Source organism: Hemitrygon akajei, chromosome 5 (genome assembly GCF_048418815.1).
Source record: "Hemitrygon akajei chromosome 5, sHemAka1.3, whole genome shotgun sequence".
NCBI lineage: Eukaryota > Metazoa > Chordata > Chondrichthyes > Myliobatiformes > Dasyatidae > Hemitrygon > Hemitrygon akajei.
Genome location: NC_133128.1, coordinates 91566306 through 91589200, shown reverse-complemented (window position 1 = coordinate 91589200; position 22895 = coordinate 91566306). Strand labels below are relative to the sequence as shown.

General features: G+C 38.2%; 1 protein-coding gene across 2 annotated transcripts in view; it reads right to left on the bottom strand.

Annotated features, from left to right (window-relative positions):
• The window catches only part of wbp4 (WW domain binding protein 4), a 56427-nt gene that overhangs the window by 1475 nt on the left and 32057 nt on the right, over positions 1-22895 (bottom strand). The window contains exons 6-10 of one of the 2 annotated variants that reach the window (XM_073046027.1): positions 10862-10932; positions 9173-9248; positions 5974-6164; positions 5465-5509; positions 1429-1601 (exon numbers count right to left, since the gene is read on the bottom strand). In XM_073046027.1, coding sequence (XP_072902128.1) covers positions 1429-1601; positions 5465-5509; positions 5974-6164; positions 9173-9248; positions 10862-10932 — 556 coding nt within the window. The remainder of the gene's footprint in view (positions 1-1428; positions 1602-5464; positions 5510-5973; positions 6165-9172; positions 9249-10861; positions 10933-22895) is intronic. The other variant, XM_073046028.1, reaches the window with a different exon arrangement.

The window sequence follows — 22895 nt, the reverse complement described above, 5'->3', positions numbered from 1 at the left end:
GAAGGACATTTTCTACCCTGTGTTAAAAGACTATTGAATAGTTCTCTAATACATTAAAATGAACTTGACCTCACAATCTACTTTGTTATAACCTTGCACCTTATTTTCTAAATAAAGCACTGAACTTTCTCTTCAGCTACTGCAGTTTATTCTGCATTCTGTTACAGTTTTACCTAATACTGCCTCAATGTACTGCTATACTTGGTAACTAGAAACTAACTAAAAGAGAAACACAGGAGCTGGTACTGGTCTACTTTGATTTTCTTCCTTTTTTTAGTGAGGCGCTCACATGACAGTGTGGCATGACATATGCCATTCACGTACTTCTTGTACATAACCCATAATGAATTATGTAAGCAATGCTTAATTAAACAATATTTTATTTACAATGTTACTGAAATATTAAATGCACTACAGCTACATGTGATAGCAATAAACAAAATCCTATTCCCATGCTTACTGCAATCTGGATTTCACAACTTTATCTGCAACTTTTTCTCAGTTCTCCTATTTAGATTATACAGATATGATCAAGATTCAGCAAAGATTCATTTGCTCTGGTGTTCAGGAAGAATCACCAGACATGATGTTGCAGTCATAATCAACTTTTTGGTTCCCTTCAGTCTATACTATCCCTAATATCCCTAATATTAGACTGACCCCCTCTCTTAGATTTCTGATCTTATGGCACACTTGCAGTAAAGCTTGAAAAGTGACTGGGGAGGAAATGACTAAAAGCTGATCACCAATTACAGCATTGGATGTTAAACCTAATCATTCTGCATTCTTCAACATCTGGCAGAATTAACATTAATAATTTAAATCAGTCAGGTGAATTCTCTTAGCTACAATTCAGGTAATTTAGAAGTCATCAACCAACTGCACTCAAGACAACAATTACTCACACAAAAGTTTGAAGAAACAAGTTCCTTTAACAGAGGCAGAATTATTGTCTGTATCTTCCTATTACCATGGAATGGCAAAAAGTAATGTGACATGGAGATATGAGAGACCGAAGATATCGGACACTGGGGAGAACAAACAAAAAACTGTTGCAACTCAGCAAATCAGGCAGCATCGACAGAGGGAAATAAACAGTCACCATTTTGGATCAAAATCCTTCATCAGGACTGGATAGAGTTCAACTCCAAAGGTCAATTGTCCATTTCCCTCTATAGATGCTATCTGATCTCCTCAGCTCAAACATTATTTTGAGCATTAAGACATTTTTGACAAGAAAAAGTGATCCCTTTAAAATATTCATATTTAAATAAATCTCTGCATGAAGAAGATAAAAATACTGTAATTTGGAATTCCAGTACATTTTTGAAATTAGTAATAAGATGGAATTACCATTGGATGGAAACTTAAAATTTCTTTGAATAAAGACATGAACAGGAAGCTTGAGATTGGTGTTCAGCTACTTACTTCTCTTCCACTCTAACAGTTTCCCATTCCCCATAGGGGTTTACATTCTTCCTCTTGAAAGATTTCTTTGCTTCCTGTTGTTGCTCATCTTGGGGCATTGCGCTTTCCTGCTCAGTATCAAGATTTCCCTCAGAGGACTTTGCATTGCTGTCAATTCCTGCAGCAATTTGCTTCTGCAATGCAATAGAATTTTTAATAGTCATTTTCTAAAATCATTCTGGTTACTAATAGCAGAATCACAGAAGTGTACAGCGCTGGAAGAAATTCACATCTATGCCTGTATATTTTGGTTTTTCACTCCATGCTTGTAGCCTTGAATGTCAGATCAGTTCAAGTGTACTATTCAGGTAAATATGATGAATGTCTTTTTCTACCACCACACCACCAGCAGATCCCCACAAACAACCATCTTGGATTTTAATCTCCTAATTATTAATCTATTCAATCCAACACTTTCATAGTTTTATATCCCTCATTTATATCTCACCTATTATTCCAAAGAAATTAACTCTAGTTTTGACACAGCCCTAGAGTAACCTATTTAGAGTCATTAGATCCTTCCAGCACCGTACACTGTAATCTTACCCACTTGTCCTCATACATTTTGTGATCATGCATTTGTGCCCCGAGATAATTTTCCTCCATTAAATTGTGTATTTCTTCAGTTTGGTTGCCCTCCACAAAATTCCATTTACTTCTCTTTTTAGGCTCAACTGATCAGTCCATTACTTCCTCCAGCTCAGAATTTATTTTCTACTGACCACAACAGACCGCCCAGAGAATCTATTATCACAGCCCATGCACTTGTCCAAATCTTTGATAGTTATTACCAAAAGGAATCTTCCTTTCACTAAAACTCTTGTGGAACTAGTTTTGGATCCAATCTCCTACTTGGATCCCCTGGGTTTTTAATTCTTCAAAGGAATGACATTTAGTTAAAATCATGTAGATGAGATCAAATAAGCTACCCTCATCAACACTCATTACCTTTTCAGAACAGTCTGACATAACATCCCTGTAACCTGATCATTCCTGATGAAACTGTAACGCTAAAAAAATGATGAATGTAGCTAACCAACTGCTAATGTTCCACCTGTAAATGTCTTTTCCTCAAAGTAAAATAGTATAAGTTTGAAACATAATTATCAGGCTTTATCAGTTAACAGGAAAGATATCACAATATCAGCAGTCAATATTATAACTCAACAAATTTTAATGAGAAAAATTATAGAATACAACTACAACTGATCAGTCAGTTCTGGTATCAAAGCAAGGTAATTTTGACTAAACTTGCCAGTAAATTTTCCAAGCAGAAAAAGCAAACAGAAGAAATGAAATTGATGAAGCTATTCAAAAACTGTTCAAGAAGGTACCTTTGACTTGTGACTAAATTCAGGCCAAAAAACTCGGAGGTAAGAATGAATTGGCAATTTTAAAAAAACGTAATGGTTCAAAGCAATTACTTAAGCTGACATGAAGCAGAAAGCAGTGCTTCACAGAATGCTGAGACTGTTGTTAATACAGCTTACATACAGTGGCTACAAACGTTTGGGCACCCCGGTCAAAATTTCTGTTATTGTGAATAGTAAAAGATGACCTGATTTCCAAAAGGCATAAAATTAAAGATGACATTTCTTTAATATTTTAAGCAAGATTACTTTTTTATTTCCATCTTTTACAGTTTCAAAGCAACAGAAAAGAAAAAGGGCCCGAAGCAAAAGTTTGGGCACCCTGCATGGTCAGCACTTAGTAACACCCCCTTTGGCAAGTATCACACTTTCTGTAGCCAGCTAAGAGTCTTTCAATTCTTGTTTGGGTGATTTTTGCCCATTCTTCCTGGCAAAAGGCTTCTAGTTCTGTGAGATTCTTGGGCCATCTTGCATGCACTGCTCTTTTGAGGTCTATCCACAGATTTTTGATGATGTTTAGGTGGGGGGACTGTGAGGGCCATGGCAAAACCTTCAGCTTGCACCTCTAGAGGTATCTTGAGGTATCTTGAGGTGTGTTTAGGATCATTATCCTGTTGTAGAAGCCATCCTCTTTTAATCTTCAGCTTTTTTTTTTTTAACAGACAGTGTAATGTTTGCTTCCAGAATTTGCTGATATTTCATTGAATTCATTCTTCCCTCTACTGGTGAAATGCTCCCCGTGCCACTGGCTGCAACACAAGCCCAAAGAATTATCGATCCACCCCTGTGCTCAATAGTTGGAGAGGTGTTTTTTTCATGAAATTCTGCACCCTTTTCTCGCCAACCATACCTTTGCTCATTGTGGCCAAAAAGTTCTATTTTAACTTCATCAGTCCACAGGACTTGTTTCCAAAGTGCATCAGGCTTGTTTAGGTGTTCCTTTGCAAACTTCTGACGTTGAATTTTGTGGTGAGGATGCAGGAAATGTTTTCTTCTGATGAATCTTCCATGATGGTCATATTTGTGCAGGTGTTGCTGCACAGTAGAACAGTGCACCACCACTCCAGAGTCTGCTAAATCTTCCTGAAGGTCTTTTGCAGTCAAACGGGGGTTTTGATTTGCCTTTCTAGCAATCCTATGAGCAGTTCTCTCGGAAAGTTTTCTTGGCCTTCTAGACCTCAACTTGACCTCCACCGTTCCTGTTAGCTGCCATTTCTTAATTACATTACGAACTGAGGAAATGGCTACCTGAAAACACTTTGCTATCTTCTTATAGCCTTCTTCTGCTTTGTAGGCATCATGTATTTTAATTTTCAGAGTGCTAGGCAGCTGCTTAGAGGAGCCCATGGCTGCTAATTGTTGGGACAAGGTTTGAGGAGTCAGGGTGTTATAAAGCTTTGGAATTTGCATTACTTGGCCTTTCCTAACAATGACTTGTGAACAAGCCATAGCCCTAACAAGCTAATTAAGGTCTGAAACCTTGGTAAAAGTTATCTGAGAGCTCAAATCTCTTGGGTTGCCCAAACTTTTGCATGGTGCTCCTTTCCTTTTTTCACTCTAAAATTGTACAAAACAAAAATAATACACTAATCTTGCATAAAATGTTGAAAAAAAATGTTCCATCTTTAACTTTAAGACTTTCATCTTCTACTCACTTAACTATTCACAGTAACAGAAATTTTGACTGGAGTGCCCAAACTTTTGCATGCCACTGTTAATAACTGGGCTTGGAAATTGGAATTAAATTTTCAAAGTTTGTAAACATGCATAAACAGAAGGCTATTCAGACTCGACACCGGTTCTGCAATTAAATTAAATCATGGCTGATCTTTTGCCTCAACATCACGACATCTAGCATATGAAACCATACAAGAAATTAGAATATTTCAACAAAACAATCTCTCATTCTTTTTAACTTAAAAAGTGTTTAGGCCAGTCTGTTTAATCTCTTCTAATGGGACAATTCCTCTACCCAGGAATCACACTGATAAACTTAATAATTTCTATTATAAATACATCCTTCTTTACATAGAAACTCCAAACCTGAACACCATATTCCAGCTAAAGCTTCACCAGGCAAAACAAAACTGCTTTACTCAATCTTGTACTCAAATCTTCTTGATACAAAGACTGTCTTAACTGTGTTCTGTACCTGCACATACCTTTAATGCTTCATTTACAAGAACTCTGGGTTCCTGTGAAGACCAACACTTTTCAATTTCTCAATTCTAAAAAAAACTGATTTTTTTCTATCAATATAGATAAGCAAGTATTTATCACGATACTCTGCTTTGTACTCATCCATTCTCCTACCCTATCTCCTACCCTTTGAAGTCTCTCTACATCCTATACAAAACACACACTGCCATCTGGCTGTGTATTATCAGAAAACTTGATTATATTACAATTGATACTCATATCAAATCACTGGAATAGATTGTGAATAATTAGACCATTTACACAAAAGGGAAATTTTACAGTTATCAATTAATCAATCAATCCATTCATCTTAGGAAGAAACTAGAGCACTGAGAGAAACTCATGCAGTCACAGAGAGAATGTGCAAACTCCAGACAAACAGCTGCTGTGTGTGCCCACCACTGATAAGTGAATCATAAAGTTATTACCTTCCCATTCTGCAATTTTGCTAATGTCTTGCAATTGCTAGAATCCTTTTTGGTACAAATAGGAAAGTAAGATAGAGAGAATAATATGTAAGTTAGCAAACAAAAGAGGCATTTCTCCCACATTACTTTTTTCCACCAATCTCCTTCCTCATCTCAGTTTGATTTACACCCATTAAAAAAGTTACTCTGTTAATTACTAATCAGACAAAAGAACATATATGTATTCATGGCAAAAGTTTGCTTTATATTAAGGCAAATAGTAAATAATGCCCTACATTTCCTGCCTTTATGTTCTATGATCCATGCACATACTATAATTTTCACACTGCAAATACTTATTTTTAACGCCTGTGAATTCAACATGACGTGAACACCCTGTCCCAACAATGCAAAGCTCTCATTACTTCTTCACACGTCCACCAGATACACAAGGACTTTGCAGACTTACCTCATCTCTGCATTACTTAACAACCTTGAAATTTCCTTATTGCTGAGGTTGCAGAACATACCTGGAGAGAGACATTTGTTTCATTTTGCAGTTGCTCTTCTTCTCCTGTAGAACAATCTTCAGAGCCTTTCTCAGTAACTTCTGCAGTTGTGGATTCTTTAGTGGATTCCTCAGGTTCCATCTTATCTTTGCTAGCTGTATCTGAGCAATCGCTAGCAGAGATGAAGCCTTCAGGCTTTTCCCACTGTGAAGCTAAAAGGTATCATAAATGAAGCTCAATGCAGCTTATAAATAGCCTTTCCTGAGACAAAGCAGCCTAATGGCCCAACTGTACTTACATGTTAAATACCTAGGGCACATCCATTAACCAAGCAAGTCTGGTATATCCCAGCACACTTAGAATAACTGAAGTTGGTTGAAGAAGGCAATTTCAGGGTTGGAGCTGTTATTAGAGGTGCTTATCTATATATTTTCTGGGATGTAGGCACATCCCTCTCCACCATCTAAAGTACCTACAGGAGATGCTATCTCAAAAAGACAGCATCTATCAAAGATCCTCATCAGCTTGACCATGCCAATTTCTCACAGCTACCATTGGATAGGAGGTACAGAAGCCTGAAGTCCCACACAAGTTCAAGCAAAGCAATTTCCCTTCAATCATTCAGTTCTTGAAACAACCTGCACAACCCGAATCGCTAGCAACAGCATTGCCACTTTGCACTACAATAGACTTTGTTTTATTTTGTTCTAATTGTGTTCATTGAAAATGTTATAGTTTAATTTACATTTTTTCTTATGAATGTCTCTACTGTTATGTGGCTGTGATGCTTTTGAAAGGAATTTTGATTTGCACCTGTACAAGTGACAATAAATGCAAATTTGACTTTGACCACTGACAATTAATGTCATAATGCCATTCCTATTTATCACTGAGGTCATCATTAGCCATCTTCTAGGACTGTCATAATGCTGTACTTAGTGATTATGATACAGTGAAATGGCTTGTTAGGTAATTTCAGAGGGCAGTTAAGAGCAACCACAATTGATACAGGTCTGGGGTCAAAGATAAGGCAAGTTCAAGGATGGTAAATTTCTTCAGCTTAAGGACATTGGTGAATCAGAAAGATTTTTGATCTCCTATATTAAAACATTTGATTGATTTATGGAATAAGATAAATGTTGATGATGAGACAAAAAAATCTTTATTAGCAAAGAGATCTTTAATTCAAAATAGACTTATTCCTTTTACAATGGACAATCAACTTTTATATAATTGGTTTCAAAAAGGGATTAGATACATAGGAGATTGTTTTGAAGGAGGTATATTAATGTCATTCGATCAATTAAAGAATAAAGTATCAAATAACACTTTATTTTGTTACTTTCAACTAAGGGCTTATATAAGAGAAAAACTAGGTCAAACAATGTTATTGCCGAAATCTAATGAAATAGAAATTTTAATTCAAAAAGGAAATATTAAAAAATTTATATCTTGTATGTATAATTTGATTCAAAAACAGGCAATTAAACAAGAAGTCCGTAAGTCAAGACAAAAATGGGAAAGTGATTTGAACATTAAAATTGAAGAAACAAATTGGTCAAGTCTATGTCTTGATAGTATGACAAATACAATAAATGTTCGGTTAAGATTAGTGCAATATAACTTTCTACATCAATTATATATTACACCACAAAAAATAAATAAATTAAATCCAAGTTTATCTGATCAGTGCTTCCGATGTAACCAAGAAACTGGTACATTTTTACATTCTACATGGTCTTGTTCTAAAATTCAGCCTTTTTGGACAAATTTAAGACTTTTACTGGAACAAATTACGGGAATACAATTTCCTCATAATCCAATATTACTTTTACTAGGTGATATTGAAGGGATAAAACCGAAACTCAAACTAAATAAATATCAGAAAGAATTCATAAAAATTGCACTGGCAGTAGCCAAAAAGGCTATTGCAGTTACTTGGAAATCGGACACATATTTAAGTATAGATTGTTGGAAGAAAGAAATCTACGGCTGTATTCTATTAGAGAAAATTACTTATAATTTAAGAGATAAATATGAAATATTTTTGAAAATTTGGTGCCCTTATTTACAAAAGACAGGACTAAATATATAGGTGCTCTGAAGATGAAACAATTGGTTACTTGGGGAAAGAAATAAATATATATATATTAAAGTTATTAAGAACTCCATGGAGCATGTGGAGATCTTCCAACAACCAGGCACTCTCTTTTTTTTTTCTTTCTTACTTTCTCTTTTTTCTATATAGGGAAGTTAGGGGGGGGAAGGGATATATACTTTTTTTTTCCACTCTTGTATTTACTTAAAAATGCAATTAAATAAAAAAAAAATTTAAAAAAAGAAAGATTTTTGACAATTGCTAATTTTATGGTCAACTTCACTGTTTTTTAAAGTTCCATATTATTTTTATACAGAAATTCCATAGTTGCCTGGTTGGGAGTAGAACTCTGGTTTCTAAATAGTTAGTCTAGGCAAACCCACCCATCTTATCTTAATTATATCAGCATGTGTCCAATAGTTAGATTGGTCTTAACTGTACAGGAGATGGGCAAAATTACCATTAAGACATGCTGCATTACCTGAATAAACTCCAGTAATACCCTTGTATCCCAGTGCCCCTTATTTGTTGTGTTTACTTGGCTCAGAGAGGCAGTAGAAACCAGGCAAAAAGAAAGCTCTAGATTTATCAGAAGGATGGGTAGGAAACTCGAACATTGTAATAAATCTGATGCTTATATGAAGTGTGGCTCACTAAAAAAGGGGCAAATAAAATTACCAAAATTCATTCCCTTATGATCTGGAAATTGTCAGCAAACAGATTTGGTTACAGAAGGGTGGAACACCAGAATCAGGTTTATTACCACTGACATGTGCTGTGAAATTTCTTGCTTTGCAGCAGCAGGACAATGTAAAACAAAATTACTGTAAGTTACAAAAATAAATTGTGCAAGAACAGGAATAATGAGGTAGTGTTCAGAAATCTGATGGTGGAGGAGAAGAAGATCTTCCTAAAAGGTTGAGAGCGTTATCTTCAGATTTCTGTACCTTCTCCCCAATGGTATTAAAACAGAGGGCATGATCAGTAAATAGAAATAAATAAAATCCACAGATACTGGAAATCTGAAATAAAACTATTCAACAAGGCAGGGTCCTGTTGAAACATCAACTGTTTCTCTTTCCATAGATGCTGCCATGGACAGTTCACTGTCAACATACATACCTCTTGTTACAAGATTGTAATAGTAGGTGCACCCTTCTGGAGTTATTCCTTCTACCCATGAAGAGGCTGACAGGTGCTGATAAGAAGAAAATAACACAGAGTGAGGCAAGGTACATTTTTGGACTGTGCAAACAATGTGTGCTGTGATAGAAACTATTCACACCAATCTGGCGAATTTTTTTATTTCTATCAATCAATATATCTGACTATATTTTTATCCATTTGCGAGTTAAACAACTGTTGCAAAATGTATCCAGGTCCAGTTACTTCCAGTTTGCTATTGTCAACATCGTTTTTTCAGACACTTGCAAGCTGAAATATGATACAGGAACTTGCATGTTATTTGGGTTGTTTTGATCATGGCTGCCATTTAAGACAATGACAAGCACATGTTCAAACCAGCACAATTAATTATCAGTGCTGTGATAAATTTGAGCTGTCTTGTTCTTCAGGATAGTATTCAATAAGAAATATAGTGTAATACACACACATACTCATTTTCAGGTAATGAAATTCTAATAATCTTGAGATCTGTAACAGTAAGTGCATGATTCTTTTTCTTTAAGAAATAAGATAAGGTTCAATCTCAGAACTTGGAATTGTAATTCAGATAGACCTGGATTAAAATGAGACAAAGTGTATTTACATCGTAAGTTTCTCAACAATGCCCAAGGCACAGTATGGCCAATTAACTGCTTTTGAAGCAGTAACAGTAATAGTCTATGATTTGAAGAGGTATGATTAATAGTGAATGTGAAAGCTAGTATCATGCAATCCTTTTTAACACCTAATAGAATAGAATTAAATGTGTATAATGTCTCATTTGAAAAGACAATTTCACAAGTTTTTGATATATGCTAGATAAATCCCATTCCATGAAAAATAACATGCACGCTATGAATTTTGAGGAGACAATAATTCCATAACTATTTAAATCATTCAGCAATTAAAAACCCAAGTCCTCCTTATGCTACTCTCATGACCACAGAAGTTGGAATACAAACTGCTCATTTTCATGAGAACCAGCTCTAATAAATTTGTTATTTTTAAATCAGATCTATCAATTGCTTTGTCAAAGGAAATCACAACTTACAGCTTCCCATCCAAAATTGTGCGAATGGTAAGTTAATTGAATTCACAAAGCCTAGGCCCAAACCTGGTACCCACCCATGTACAGGTGGAAAAGTAAAAGGGCCCACAGTTCCTCCCACCCAGAATGTATGATTGAAATGAGCCACAATCCTTAAAAACCAATGTGATTTCTCACCTGTAAAACTTCACCCGCACCGGGTTCTCAACAAGCATCGAAGCAAAACACATCACCACGTCAGAGATGATGTACCAGCTTCATTTGCAATGTACAGACACGACATCCAAAAGCACAAGCTCGGAAAAGTTAAAAAGTATCACAGAAGCAAAACGTTTGCAGTATTGTTAAGATAACTGCCTGCTCAAACCTTGTAAGTCAAGGCTCCATCTTTATCATTCAAGTCCACTTAATAGTCCACGGGTGATATGAATAGTTTTATAAGGAGTGCATTCTAACTAATTACCCCTCCTTGAAAGCACATGACTGTGTCTGCTGGAAGGGGCATTTGATTACAAAATATGGTTAATTTTGAGTACTTTTGGTCCACAGATACAATAGCCCTAAATGATGTGGTAGGCAAATCCAAACCAACAAAGTACCTGTTGTGCAACTTCACTCTGCACAAAGTTTGAGCTCTCTTGGAACCCTTCAGGCTTTTCCCATTGTGATTCTGTACAATGAAGAAATAATTGCCTGTGAGTCTCTCACTGGTACTTGGCCTGAACACAATCTGTACATTACATGTTCCTATTTCCATATGGATACAAAGTTTTAGCAGTGCCTTTGAAATATAAAACACACACCACTCCATGATAACATAAGCTATCAATTTAAGTTAAATCATTTTGAACAGTTCTAAATATACCTTTATCATCCATGCAGTACAGACTTTAGCACCAGATTCAGCACAAATAGTTCCTCTGCTACAATAATTTAGCACATGTATTTTGCTTCCTTGAAACAAAAAAGTCACTCAAGACTAATCAAACTTTAAACTTGAACATTAAAAGTATTTTTTAATTCTGCTGAAAAAATGAGCATGACAACTTAACCACATTCAAAAAGAAAACATGCAGCAAATCTTGTGGTTACTTCATTGAATTATAAAAATACACCATTGCTCTGAACCTAATAGACATCGAAATGATAGCAAAAAGGCTAGAATACAATAAAAATACATTGAAATAAGATGATGCACTACCTATTTGATTAAGAGTAATACCATTATGATTTATATTCATTACTAAATTACTAAAAAGCATACTGCATGGATAACAAGATGGATGCACACCATAAATTCACAAATTTACTGGCCTGCAGAAATATAAACGATGAACTTCTATCCAGCTTACTTTTCAGTCAGTATTTAACAAAAGTTCATTAGATGAGAAGAATGCAAAGATAATTTTTAATGTTAAATTGAAATCTCTTAAAGTAAGGAAGTTCTCTGTACAAATCCATATCCTACTATTTAGTTGTACAGTATCTTTAAATAGAACACTTGAATATCTCATTTTGAAACATTATGTTAAGAATTAATTTATGCAAAGGTGGAGATTAGACCACGAGATTACTGATCCAAAACAAGAACTTAAATGCTCTGCAATACATTTTCTACATGCCATTCCTATTTAATGCAAAGTCAAATAATACTTATTTACACAATAAATGACCACCTGGAAGTTTCAGACAACCTCACTCTACCTCCCAAAAGAAACTTCCCTCTGCACCGCTTCATTTGTCCTAGTGTCAATATTTCTCCTTCTACTGACTTCCTCCTTCTTTCATTACTCCTGAAGGAAAATATTACTCTTTCCAGTCTATCCACCCACCTCCAGGAGCACATAACAGTCCTTGCAGCTCATTAGTGGAGGTCAGGATCCAACTTAGACCATCAGTAGTGTCTGCTTAATTTCCAGTCATCAGAACTGAATTACTTAACAGTCACATGCAGAAGTTATATTTGAACCATATTTCTCAAGATCAGAGACCTGAACAACTTTGTAAGGTTTACTTCAACTTAATAGCCTTCACTGAAGTTTGCTCCATTATAGAACAAAACTTTTTCTAGCTATATAGATTCACTTATGCCTTTTTTTTGGTTTTTAAATACACAGTTCATGAAATCAGAAATGTTAGTGTAATGGAGCTTTTACAAGACAGTATCTTGAACAAGTGTTCAATTTTTTTTTGTACAAGATGAGCCTAAAAATATTTTCTCTCCTCACCCCTCCCCCACTGATGGTCATACTTTTTTATCAGCTCCACTTAATTATTAAAGGAAAACACATTCTTAAGCACAGATAAAGAAGACCTGTAAACCAAAATGGAGAGGCTTTCAATTAGTCATCAGAATCAGGGAGCAATATTGCAAGACTCAGATAGAACTCTGATCAGTGTTCACATGAAGTAGGGTAATTTTGGTCTCAAGGCCATCAGAAGAGGAATAACACTGGAGAAAGAGCAATAAACTATATTACAGGCTGATACCATACCTGAGAGATCACAAGTTCCAAGAAAAATTGAAAAAGTTTTTTCTTTAGATTAAGAACCAAAGACTGTTAAGAGTTCCTCAAATTTATGACAGGGAAGGTATATGGTGATGTTTCCACTTGTAGTTGAATTCAAAATTAGGGGGCATTTAAACAAAATGGTTACTAATAAATGTAAGCAATTAGAAAATCTTCTTTGAGTGGGATTTGAGTACAGGACATAGGAAATAACAAAGGCAAATATCCTGAGTACTTTAAAGTAACAGTGAAGTAAGAGAGAAGTAGTAAAAGCAAAAATCAATTTGATGAAATGTAGATTCCATGGGAAGATAAATGTCAGCACCAAGGCAAGCTGAATGCCTGTTCCTATGCACCTTTCATACAGTTTTCTGTAAATAAAGAGCCAGCTTCCTTCCTAAAGACACTTAGTGAACTGCCCTTACTGTGCAGGTGAGTAGTAGAAAATTTGGGTGGGGGGGGGGGGGGGAAGAGAGAATGAAAAAATTTAGGTTGCTGTAATCATCTTGTTGATGGTCAGTGCAGATTCAATGGGCTGAAGGGCCATTTCCATGCAGTACCTCTCTATGCCTCTATACAAAGGAGAAAGGCCTAGTAGCATCTACACGAACTGTTATTTTCAGGAAGTTAGCTGCTCTATCTCATGCAGATGAGGAATCTGTGCATCCTTAAACAATACAAATTGCTTGGCCTGGATCGCCTCTCCAGATCATTTTGTAGCTTCGGTCCAAGCATAGGGAAATTATACATGCAAGGCAGTACAGCCAACTCAATGTCAAGGCGAGCAGTAATATCTGATTGGTCGAATAACAAACTTGAGCAAGAACTCAAGTCAGTGTAAATCAACTGAAAAACTCTACACTGACTGGAATCAATCTAAACACAAAAGGAAGATGATTTAAAGACAATCTCAGTCCCCAAAGATTGCTACAGGGGTGTCTTAGGTGTAAGTTCAATTATCTTGATTATTTCTCCATCATAAGGTCAGAAATAAGGGGTGGTGATGTGTTTAACAATGTTCACCTCCATCAGTACCATTTACAGCATCTCAGATAATAAAGCTGTCAATGTCCACATACAGCAAGACATCTGGAATTAAATGGTGAGAGCCAAGTTGCCTGTTCTCCATATAAGCCCCTCCCTGGGTAATGAATGTCCAATTTATGGGCACCAGTACATCCGAACAAATGTTTAGAGAACAGTGGGATGGATGGGAATGGAATTGCCAGCTAATAAGGGGTTTGCAGGCATTTTCATCTGTATTCTTTCTCCTCACCAATGTCCTCTGACCTGTATCAATCAGGACTGGGTTGAATTGGGCAGAGCTGGAGTGTTAAACAGATTCACTCACTGAGTAAGGCTGGCTGGCAGTCACTCTTCCTATCACCACAGATTCTATGATTCTCTACCAGTTTTTCATTTCTGACTTACAAACAGTTCCCCTGGAATGGACCCAGAGACTAACTACAAAATGTGAGGTTATGGTCAACTGCAGTGAGAGAGTCCAATTACCTTTTCTTAACAAACAACATTGACAAATCATTCACCATCACATCCTGGAGCTCAAAGCTGACCAGACAAATAAATACAATTATTCAAGAGTAGATGACAGGCTCAGCCTCACCAAACTGTGGTCTCTGCTGTGACAGAATTTTGCTTTATTTATTTCATTTTACTTAGAGACACAGTGTGGAATGGGCCCTTCCAGCCATTCGAGCAGCACAACCCAGCAACCCTCAATGTAACCCTAGTCTAATAATGGGACTATTTGTATGATCTACTGATCTACTGCCCATTACAACTTTGGACAATGGGAGGAAACCAGAGGACACGGAGAAAATCCATGCATCACACAGTGATCCATCAATGCAGCATGACGTGCTTAATATTCCCATATAGTTCCAAGTAATTTATTATGGCACATAATCAAATCAAAATCCAGGAACTTGGTACCTCATTAAAATGGGGCCATTCCCACACAAGGTGAACAGAAAATCAAGGTAGCACATTAGCACTACCTTCTAAAGCACAGGGTTAGGGATGGAGCGATAAAGCCTAACAAGAACAAGAACATATTTGACCCATCAGTTATACATGTACCAATTTTGTGAAGCTTTCTCGAGCAAGAAACCTCAGAAAAATTTATAGAATTCTGTGTATAGCCATATATACACAATGGATTCTGGTTAATTGAGCCATCAGTTAATCGGGGCAGCTGATTATTTGGGACAAACCTTAAGAAACAAAAACTAGTCCGAGAAAATAGCCGGGATTCCCTTTGTTCATTTGGGACACCGTGCTGCTTAATTGGGACAGGAGATGGTTAGTATGTATAATTGTGTGGCTATTAGATGCTACACTGTGCTGAAAGGGAGAAGTAGCATTAGTTTTATCCATTTGGGATGACAGATGCAAATTGAAAAAGCAGTTATTTTTGATCACTTTGACATTTTTTTATTTTGACTTTGAATTTTTTTGAGACCCTTGTCACAAAACAATTTAACACTAGCCAAAAAAATTACCCTACTGGACCAAATTAAAAGCCATCTGCCTAACACCACTCATCAGCAGGGGGCAGAGATAACTGGAGTGCCAAAATCTACAATTGCACATTTGACACATCAGCAAGTTAAACTGCAAGAAGAATGGGCATTACATGAGGAACAATAGCGAACATCCCAAAAACAAAAGTGTGAAAGTAAAGATCCAGTTTTTGAAGAGGCCCTCAACGGTTTTACATTGTGACTGGACAAGATGTGCTTGTAAATGGACCAATATTAAAAAACAAGTCAGAGGAGATGACCAAGAAGCTGGGTCACAAAGAATTTCAAGCAACACATGGTTGGTTGTCTTGGTTGGATATGTAAGCACCACATTAAATTCAATAAAGCACACAGCAAAAAAAGATAGTGATGATGCTGTAAGCACAGAAACATGAAAATCTACAAAACTCTTCAACTTGCTTCAAAAATTTTGTGCAGATGACAACAGATAACTACAATGCCATTGAAACACACCAGATGGTTCCCTTCCCTACAAACATGCAATACTATCAGAAAGCTAAGGACAGTATAATTATACACCAGTGAGCCTTATGTCTGTGGTGGGAAAGCTGTTGGAAAAGATTCTTAGAGATAGAATCTATGGGCATTTAGAGAATCATGGTCTGATCAGGGACAGTCAGCAAGGCTTTGTGAAGGGCAGATCGTGTCTAACAAGCCTGAGAGAGTTCTTTGAGAAGGTGACCAGGCATATAGATGAGGGTAGTGCAGTGGATGTGATCAACATGGATTTTAGTAAGGCATTTGACAAGGTACCACACGGTAGGCTTATTCAGAAAGTCAGAAGGCATGGGATCCAGGGAAGTTTGGCCAGGTGGATTCAGAATTGGCTTGCCTGCAGAAAGCAGAGGGTTGTGGTGGAGGGAGGACATTCGGATTGGAGAGTTGTGACTAGTGGTGTCCCACAAGAATCGGTTCTGGGACCTCTACTTTTCGTGATTTTCATTAACGACCTGGAGGTGGGGGTAGAAGGGAAGGTTGGCAAGTTTGCAGACGACACAAAGGTTGGCAGTGTTGTGGATAGTGTTGAGGATTGTAGAAAGGCACTGAAAGGATGCAGAAGTGGGCTAAGAAGTGAAGGATGGAGTTCAACCCAGAGAAGTGTGAAGTGGTACACTTTGGAAGGACAAACTCCAAGGCAGAGTACAAAGTAAATGGCAGGATACTTGGGAGTGTGGAGGAGCAGAGGGATCTGGGGGTACATGTCCACAGATCCCTGAAAGTTGTCTCATAGGTAGATAGGGTAGTTAAGAAAGCTTATGGAGTTTTAGCTTTCATAAGTCAAGGGATAGAGTTTAAGAGTCATGGGGTAATGATGCAGCTCTATAAAACTCTGGTTAGGCCACACTTGGAGTACTGTGTCCAGTTCTGGTCGCCTCACTATAGGAAGGATGTGGAAGCATTGGAAAGGGTACAGAGGAGATTTACCAGGATGCTGCCCGGTTTAGAGAGTATGCATTATGATCAGAGATTAAGGGAGCTAGGGCTTTACTCTTCAGAGAGGAAGAGGATGACAGGAGACATGATAGAGGTATACGAGATATTAAGAGGAATAGATAGAGTGGACAGCCAGCGCCTCTTCCCAGGGCACCACTGCTCAATATAAGAGAACATGGCTTTAAGGTAAGGGGAGGGAAGTTCAAGGAGGATATTAGAGGAAGGTTTTTTTTTTTTACTCAGAGTGGTTGGTGCGTGGAATGCACTGCCTGAGTCAGTGGTGGAGGCAGATACACTAGTGAAATTTAAGAGACTACTGGACAGGTATATGGTGGAATTTAAGGTGGAGGGTTATATTGGGGGGGGGGAGAAGGGTTTAAGGGTCGGCACATCACTGTGGGCCGAATGGCCAGTACTGTGCTGTATTGTTCTTTGTTCTTTATAACTGTTGTGTTGTTCAAATATGTCAGGAACTAATAAAAAAATTAGTTTTTTGTTATTGGGAAAACGTTAAACTTCGAAGCTTTAAGAAGGGGCTAAGAATGGATAGTTTACCAATCGAGTACTACACTAGCATACATTTGATGAATTCCTCAGCTGCAACCATTACAAACTAATACAAAGTTTTATAGGACTGTAGTAATATTGCTCGTGCTCTAATTTGTTCAGTGTTTCATTTAAATACATTATTTATTACTCAATTAAATGGCACTTTATCTCTTATAACTTTCTAACTATTTCCATGAAAATTTGAAGAACTGGGGCAGCTGCTTAATTGGGCCAAGCCTCCTGGTCTTGATGTGCCCCAATTAGCCTGAATCCATTGTACTTGGCTGCCATAACCAGCTGCTTGATTTGCAAATAACTGAGAGCAAAGAACAAGATTGTAATTAAACCTGGAGAACTATGGTACTATTCCTGCCAAATGATCTGAAGCAATGTACATATGACTAAGTACACTGCAAGGCCAACACAAAAAGCATGTAAAAGATTCAAAAGCAATTTAACCTTTCTTCGAAGACAGACTGTGACACCATGGCAGGTTTCATAGAAAAGAACAAAATATTCTAAGTGCATTCCTCATTGTACTAAGCGTAATAACCACCTCTAAGTAGTAATTTTATCTGTTACCTTATCATCAAGGTAGCTTCACCCCTCACAAGAAACTTCTATTAAATAAGAGTTCAAAGCAGATAATGATACAGATTGGAATTAATTTTTGATTGAGAAACAGACCAATGAGGAGAAAGGAGAATTAAGACTAGTTTTGACTTATTACAGATCTATGAGGCAATGCTCCAAATACCTTCACTTGATTGTAACTCCCCAAAAATGTCAATTTATTTGACAAGGAATAACTAGCATGGTGTCTTCTCACCCACTCCTCCCCATGCAGTAACTGCTTTGTAACTTCAGTTGGCAGTATACTGCTGGGTTCCTGCTCTGCCAGTCTGTGTAGGTGGTATATTATGTTTCAGGAGCTCAAACCTGTTGTAGACAGAAAAGACTAGCTGGCAATGAATGGAAGCACAAACAGGGTACTGTAATACCCTATGTAAGGATCTATTTCCTTACTAATATTTCTGTCAAGCATCTCAAATCTGTATTCTCCCATTTTCAATCCAGCTGACACTAGTAAAGTTTCTTCCAATACTACCAAACTTTAAATCTTATATGTTCTCTATCAAATGTGCCAAACTTCACTTCAAGAACCTCTTCACTCTTCAAATGTACTTCAATCCTGCTAAACTGGTCCCATTCTAGTTCATCTTCTTGAGATCTTCTCCAAGGCTTTGATGAACATTAATCAATATTTATGAGCACTTATTGAGCAAATCCTCAATAACTGAAATCAAAATTTCATTCAGTTTGTCCTGATGTGTGCTAAGCCGAAAACAAGTATTCACAACCTCTTCCCATTCTGAAATTGTAAATGTGGGCCCTCTGTTCTTTTAATGATGCACAATCATCCACTTCACTTTACGTCCTCTGCATACACTGGAATTATAACCAAACAGTTATATACCTATAGAAGGGTAAACCAAGCTTCTGAAGGCAAAATTACATCACGCAAGTTATCACCACCAAGAAGACAACCTTGCCATGGTTTGGAGGCATGCATGCCTCACTGACCCAGAAAGCTATGCTAGCTGAAGCCAGGGCCTTGGGCTTCAGCTCTTGCTAGGGTCACCCATGCCAAACAGCTCAATGGGTAGAGGCCAGACTGAGTGGTCTGACCACCCTAACTGGACAAACAAAACTTACAAAAACAGCAATGAAAAATCCTACATCTACAGTACTGTGCAAAAGACTTGGGCACATCTATACAGCTGGGGTGCAAAAAAGCACACACACATTTCATGACATATGTGAGTGATGATAAACCTGAATCTAATATGGGTCTAGAGCAGGGAAAGGGGAGGGAGCATGAAGCACCAGAGATACATTTCTGCAAAGATCAATAAACCGTTTGGAATGGAATTACCTACCTTGCCTGACATCTCGGGGCTGAGTGTGTCTGCACCCATGCCTCATCCCACCCCTGGCACTCTTTCTCTGTCACCTGTCCCACACCTCTCCCGGGGCACTCCACCGTCGCCATTCCCCACATCCTTTGCTCCCACCAGGTTTATAAACTTGCTCTTTGCTTCACATTGACAAATCCAGTCTTTGGCACCCTAACTATATACAGCTGCAAGAAAACATTTGTGAACCTTTTGCAATTACTTGGTTTCCTGCATTAATTATTCATAAAATGTGGTCTGAACTTCATCTAGTTCACAATAATAGACAAACACAATCTGCCTAACCAGTAACACACACACACACAATTGTACTTTTCATGTCTTTATTGAATACATTGTTTAAACATTCACAGTCCAGGCTGTGAAAATTATGTGAACCCTTGCGCTTAATAACTGACAGAACCCCCTTTAGCAGTCAAAACCTCCACCAAATGTTTCCTGTAGCTGCTGATCAGACTTGCACAACAGCGAGGAGGAATTTCAGACCATTCCTCCACATAAAACTGTTTCAGTTCATCAATATTTCTGGGAGACCTTGCACGATCAGCCCTCTTCAGGTCATACCACAGCATCTCAATTGGGTTAAGTTCTAGACACTGGCTTAGCCATTCCAAAACACAAATTATCTTCCTTTTAAACCATTCTGTTGTTGATTTACTCTTGTGTTTCGGATTATTGACTTGTTTCATCATCCATCTCTATTAAGCTACAGGTGATGACGGACTGCTACCCTGATATTCTCCAGCAAAATGTCTTGATACAATTATGATTTCATTGCTCCCTAAACAGTTACAAGCTGTCCAAGTCCTGAGGCAGCAAAGCAGCCCCAAACCATGATGCTCCTTCCACCATGCTTCACAACTGGGATGAGGTTTTGTTGTTAGTGTGCAGTGCCATTTTTCCTCCAGACTTAGCAATGTGCATATCTGCCAAAAAGTTCAACTGTTGTCTCATCTGTACACAGAACATTGTCCCAGAAGCCTTCTAGAACATCCAAGAGGTCTTTTGCAAATTTGAGATGTGCATCAATTTTTATTTTTGGAGAGCAGTGTTTTCCTCTGTGGTGTCCTTCCATGAACACCATTCTTGTTCGGTGTGTTTATTATAGTGGACATATGAATAAAGACTTTAGCAGGTTCTAGATATTTCTACAAGTCTTTTGCTGTTACCCTTCATTTTTTTTCACCTCCTTCAGCATTGCACATTGTGCTATTGGTGTGAAGGATGCCCACTCCTAGGAAGAGTAGCGACAGTACTGAATTTCCTCCATTTGCAGACAATTTCTCTTACTGTGGAATGATGAACACAGGTATTTAGAAATGCTTTTGTAGTGTTTTCCAACTTCATGCATCTTTACAATTCTTCTCAGGTCATCTGAAAGTTGTTTTGATCAAGGCATGGTGCAGATAAACACATCTTTCTTGAATGGAGCATGCTCTGTCAGTAAGCTGACTGTGTGCTTTTTTTTAAAATATAGGGCAGGGCACCTCTACAACCAACACTTCTAATCTCATCTCATTGATAGGAACACCTGACTATAAATGGCTTTTGTAGAAGGCATACCCCAGAGGTTCACATACTTTTTCTAACCTGGACTGAGATTGTTTAAATGGTGTACTTATTAGTATTGACGAAAAGTAGTATAATTATTATTAGCCTAGGCAAACTGTCTTTGTCTATTATTGTGGCTTAGATGATCAGGCATTTTATGAGAAATTAATGCAAAAAAAAAAAACAGGTATTGAATTGACTTTATTACTCACATCCTTCACATACATGATGAGTAGAAATCTTTATGTTACGTCTCCATCTGTGCAATGTATAGTAGTTTGTAATAAATAGCATGTACAACAGGACAGTCAATATAGCATAGAAATACAATTGTATCAGGATGAATTAGTCGTATGGCCTGGTGGAAGAAGCTGTCCCAGAACCTGTTAGTCCTGGCTTTAATGCAGCAGTACAGTTTCCCGGATGGTAGTAGTTGGAAAAGTTTGTGGTTGGGGTGGCTCGGGCCTCCAATGAGGTCATCCTTCAGGCCCTTTTTACACACCCGTCTTTGTAAATGCCCTGAATAATGGGAAGTTCACATCTACAGATACACTGGGCTGTCCGCACCACTCTCTGCAGAGTCCTGCAATTGGGGGGGGGGGGGGGGGGGGGGGGGAGTACAATTCCCATACCAGGCAGAGATGCAGCCAGTCAGGATGCTCTCAAATGTGCCCCTGTAGAAAGTTCTTGGGATTTGGGGGCCCATACCAAACTTCTTCAACCATCTAAGGTGAAAGAGGTGCTGTTGTGCCTTTTTCATCACATAGCCGGTATGTACAGACCACATGAGATCCTCGGTGATGTGTATGCCAAGGAACTTAAAGCTGTTCACCCTCTCAACCCCAGATCCATTGATATCAAGAGGGGTTAGCTTGTCTCCATTTCTCCTGTAGTCCACAACTAGCTCCTTTATTCTTGTGACATTGAGGTTGCTTTCTTGACACCACTGTGTCAGGGTGATGGCTTCTTCTCCGTAGGTTGCCTCATTATTATTTGAGATTAGGCCAATCAATGTAGTATTGTCAGAAAATTTAATTAGCAGATTGGGTCTGTGGGTGGCAACACAGTCATGGATATACAGAGAGTAAAGGGGCTTAGGACAGCCCTGAGGGGCATCTGTGTTGAGGGTTGGGGGGCAAAGATGAGGGAGCCCACTCTTACCACCTGCTGCGGTCTGACAGGAAGTCTAAAATCCAGCTACACAAGGCAGGGTCGAGCCTGGAGGGAATTATGATGTTGAATGCTGAACTGTAGTCCAAGAACAGCATTCTCACATAAGCATCCCTCTCCAGATGTGTAAGGATGGTGTGTAGAGCAGTGGCTATTGCGTCATTTGTCGATCGGTTGTGTCAGTAGGCGAAATGTAGGGGATCCAGTGTGGTTGGTAGCATGCTGCAGATGTAGTCCTTGACCAGCCTCTCAACAAATTTGCTTATTATTGAGGTGAGTGCGACAGGATGCCAGTCATTCAGAGATGTTACCTTGGTCTTTGGAGGTACAGGGCAAAGGTGGATGTTTTGAAACAGGAGGGCACTCTACACTGGGAGAGGGAGAGATTAAAAATGTGTGTAAACACACCTGCCAGTTGTGCCAAGCACATCCCGAGTACCTGCCCCGGGATACCATCTGGTCCCGCAGCCTTGTGGCTGTCCATTTGCTGGGAACACCTGGGTACTTCAGCCTCAGAGATGATCAAGGTGCAGGTCGATTTGGCAGCTCTCCTCAGGGGCTGTGTTGACGATATCAAACTAAGCGTAAAAAAGATTCAGTTTATCTGGAAGAGAGGCAGTGATACTGGAAACACCACTGCATTTAGCTTTGAAGTCTGCGATGATATATAGACCTTGCCATGAGCTGCGTGTGTCTGGATCTTGTCCCTGTATTGTCCTTTTGCTGAAGGTAATTGCCAACTTTTCACAAACTTTTTCTTGCAACTGTATATGCGCTAAGACTTTTGTACAGTATTGTATGTGCAACGGTATTCTTGAGTCTCCACCCAGGACTTGCATGGCTGACAGTTGTGAAAACAGAGAGGAAGCTACTGGCTTG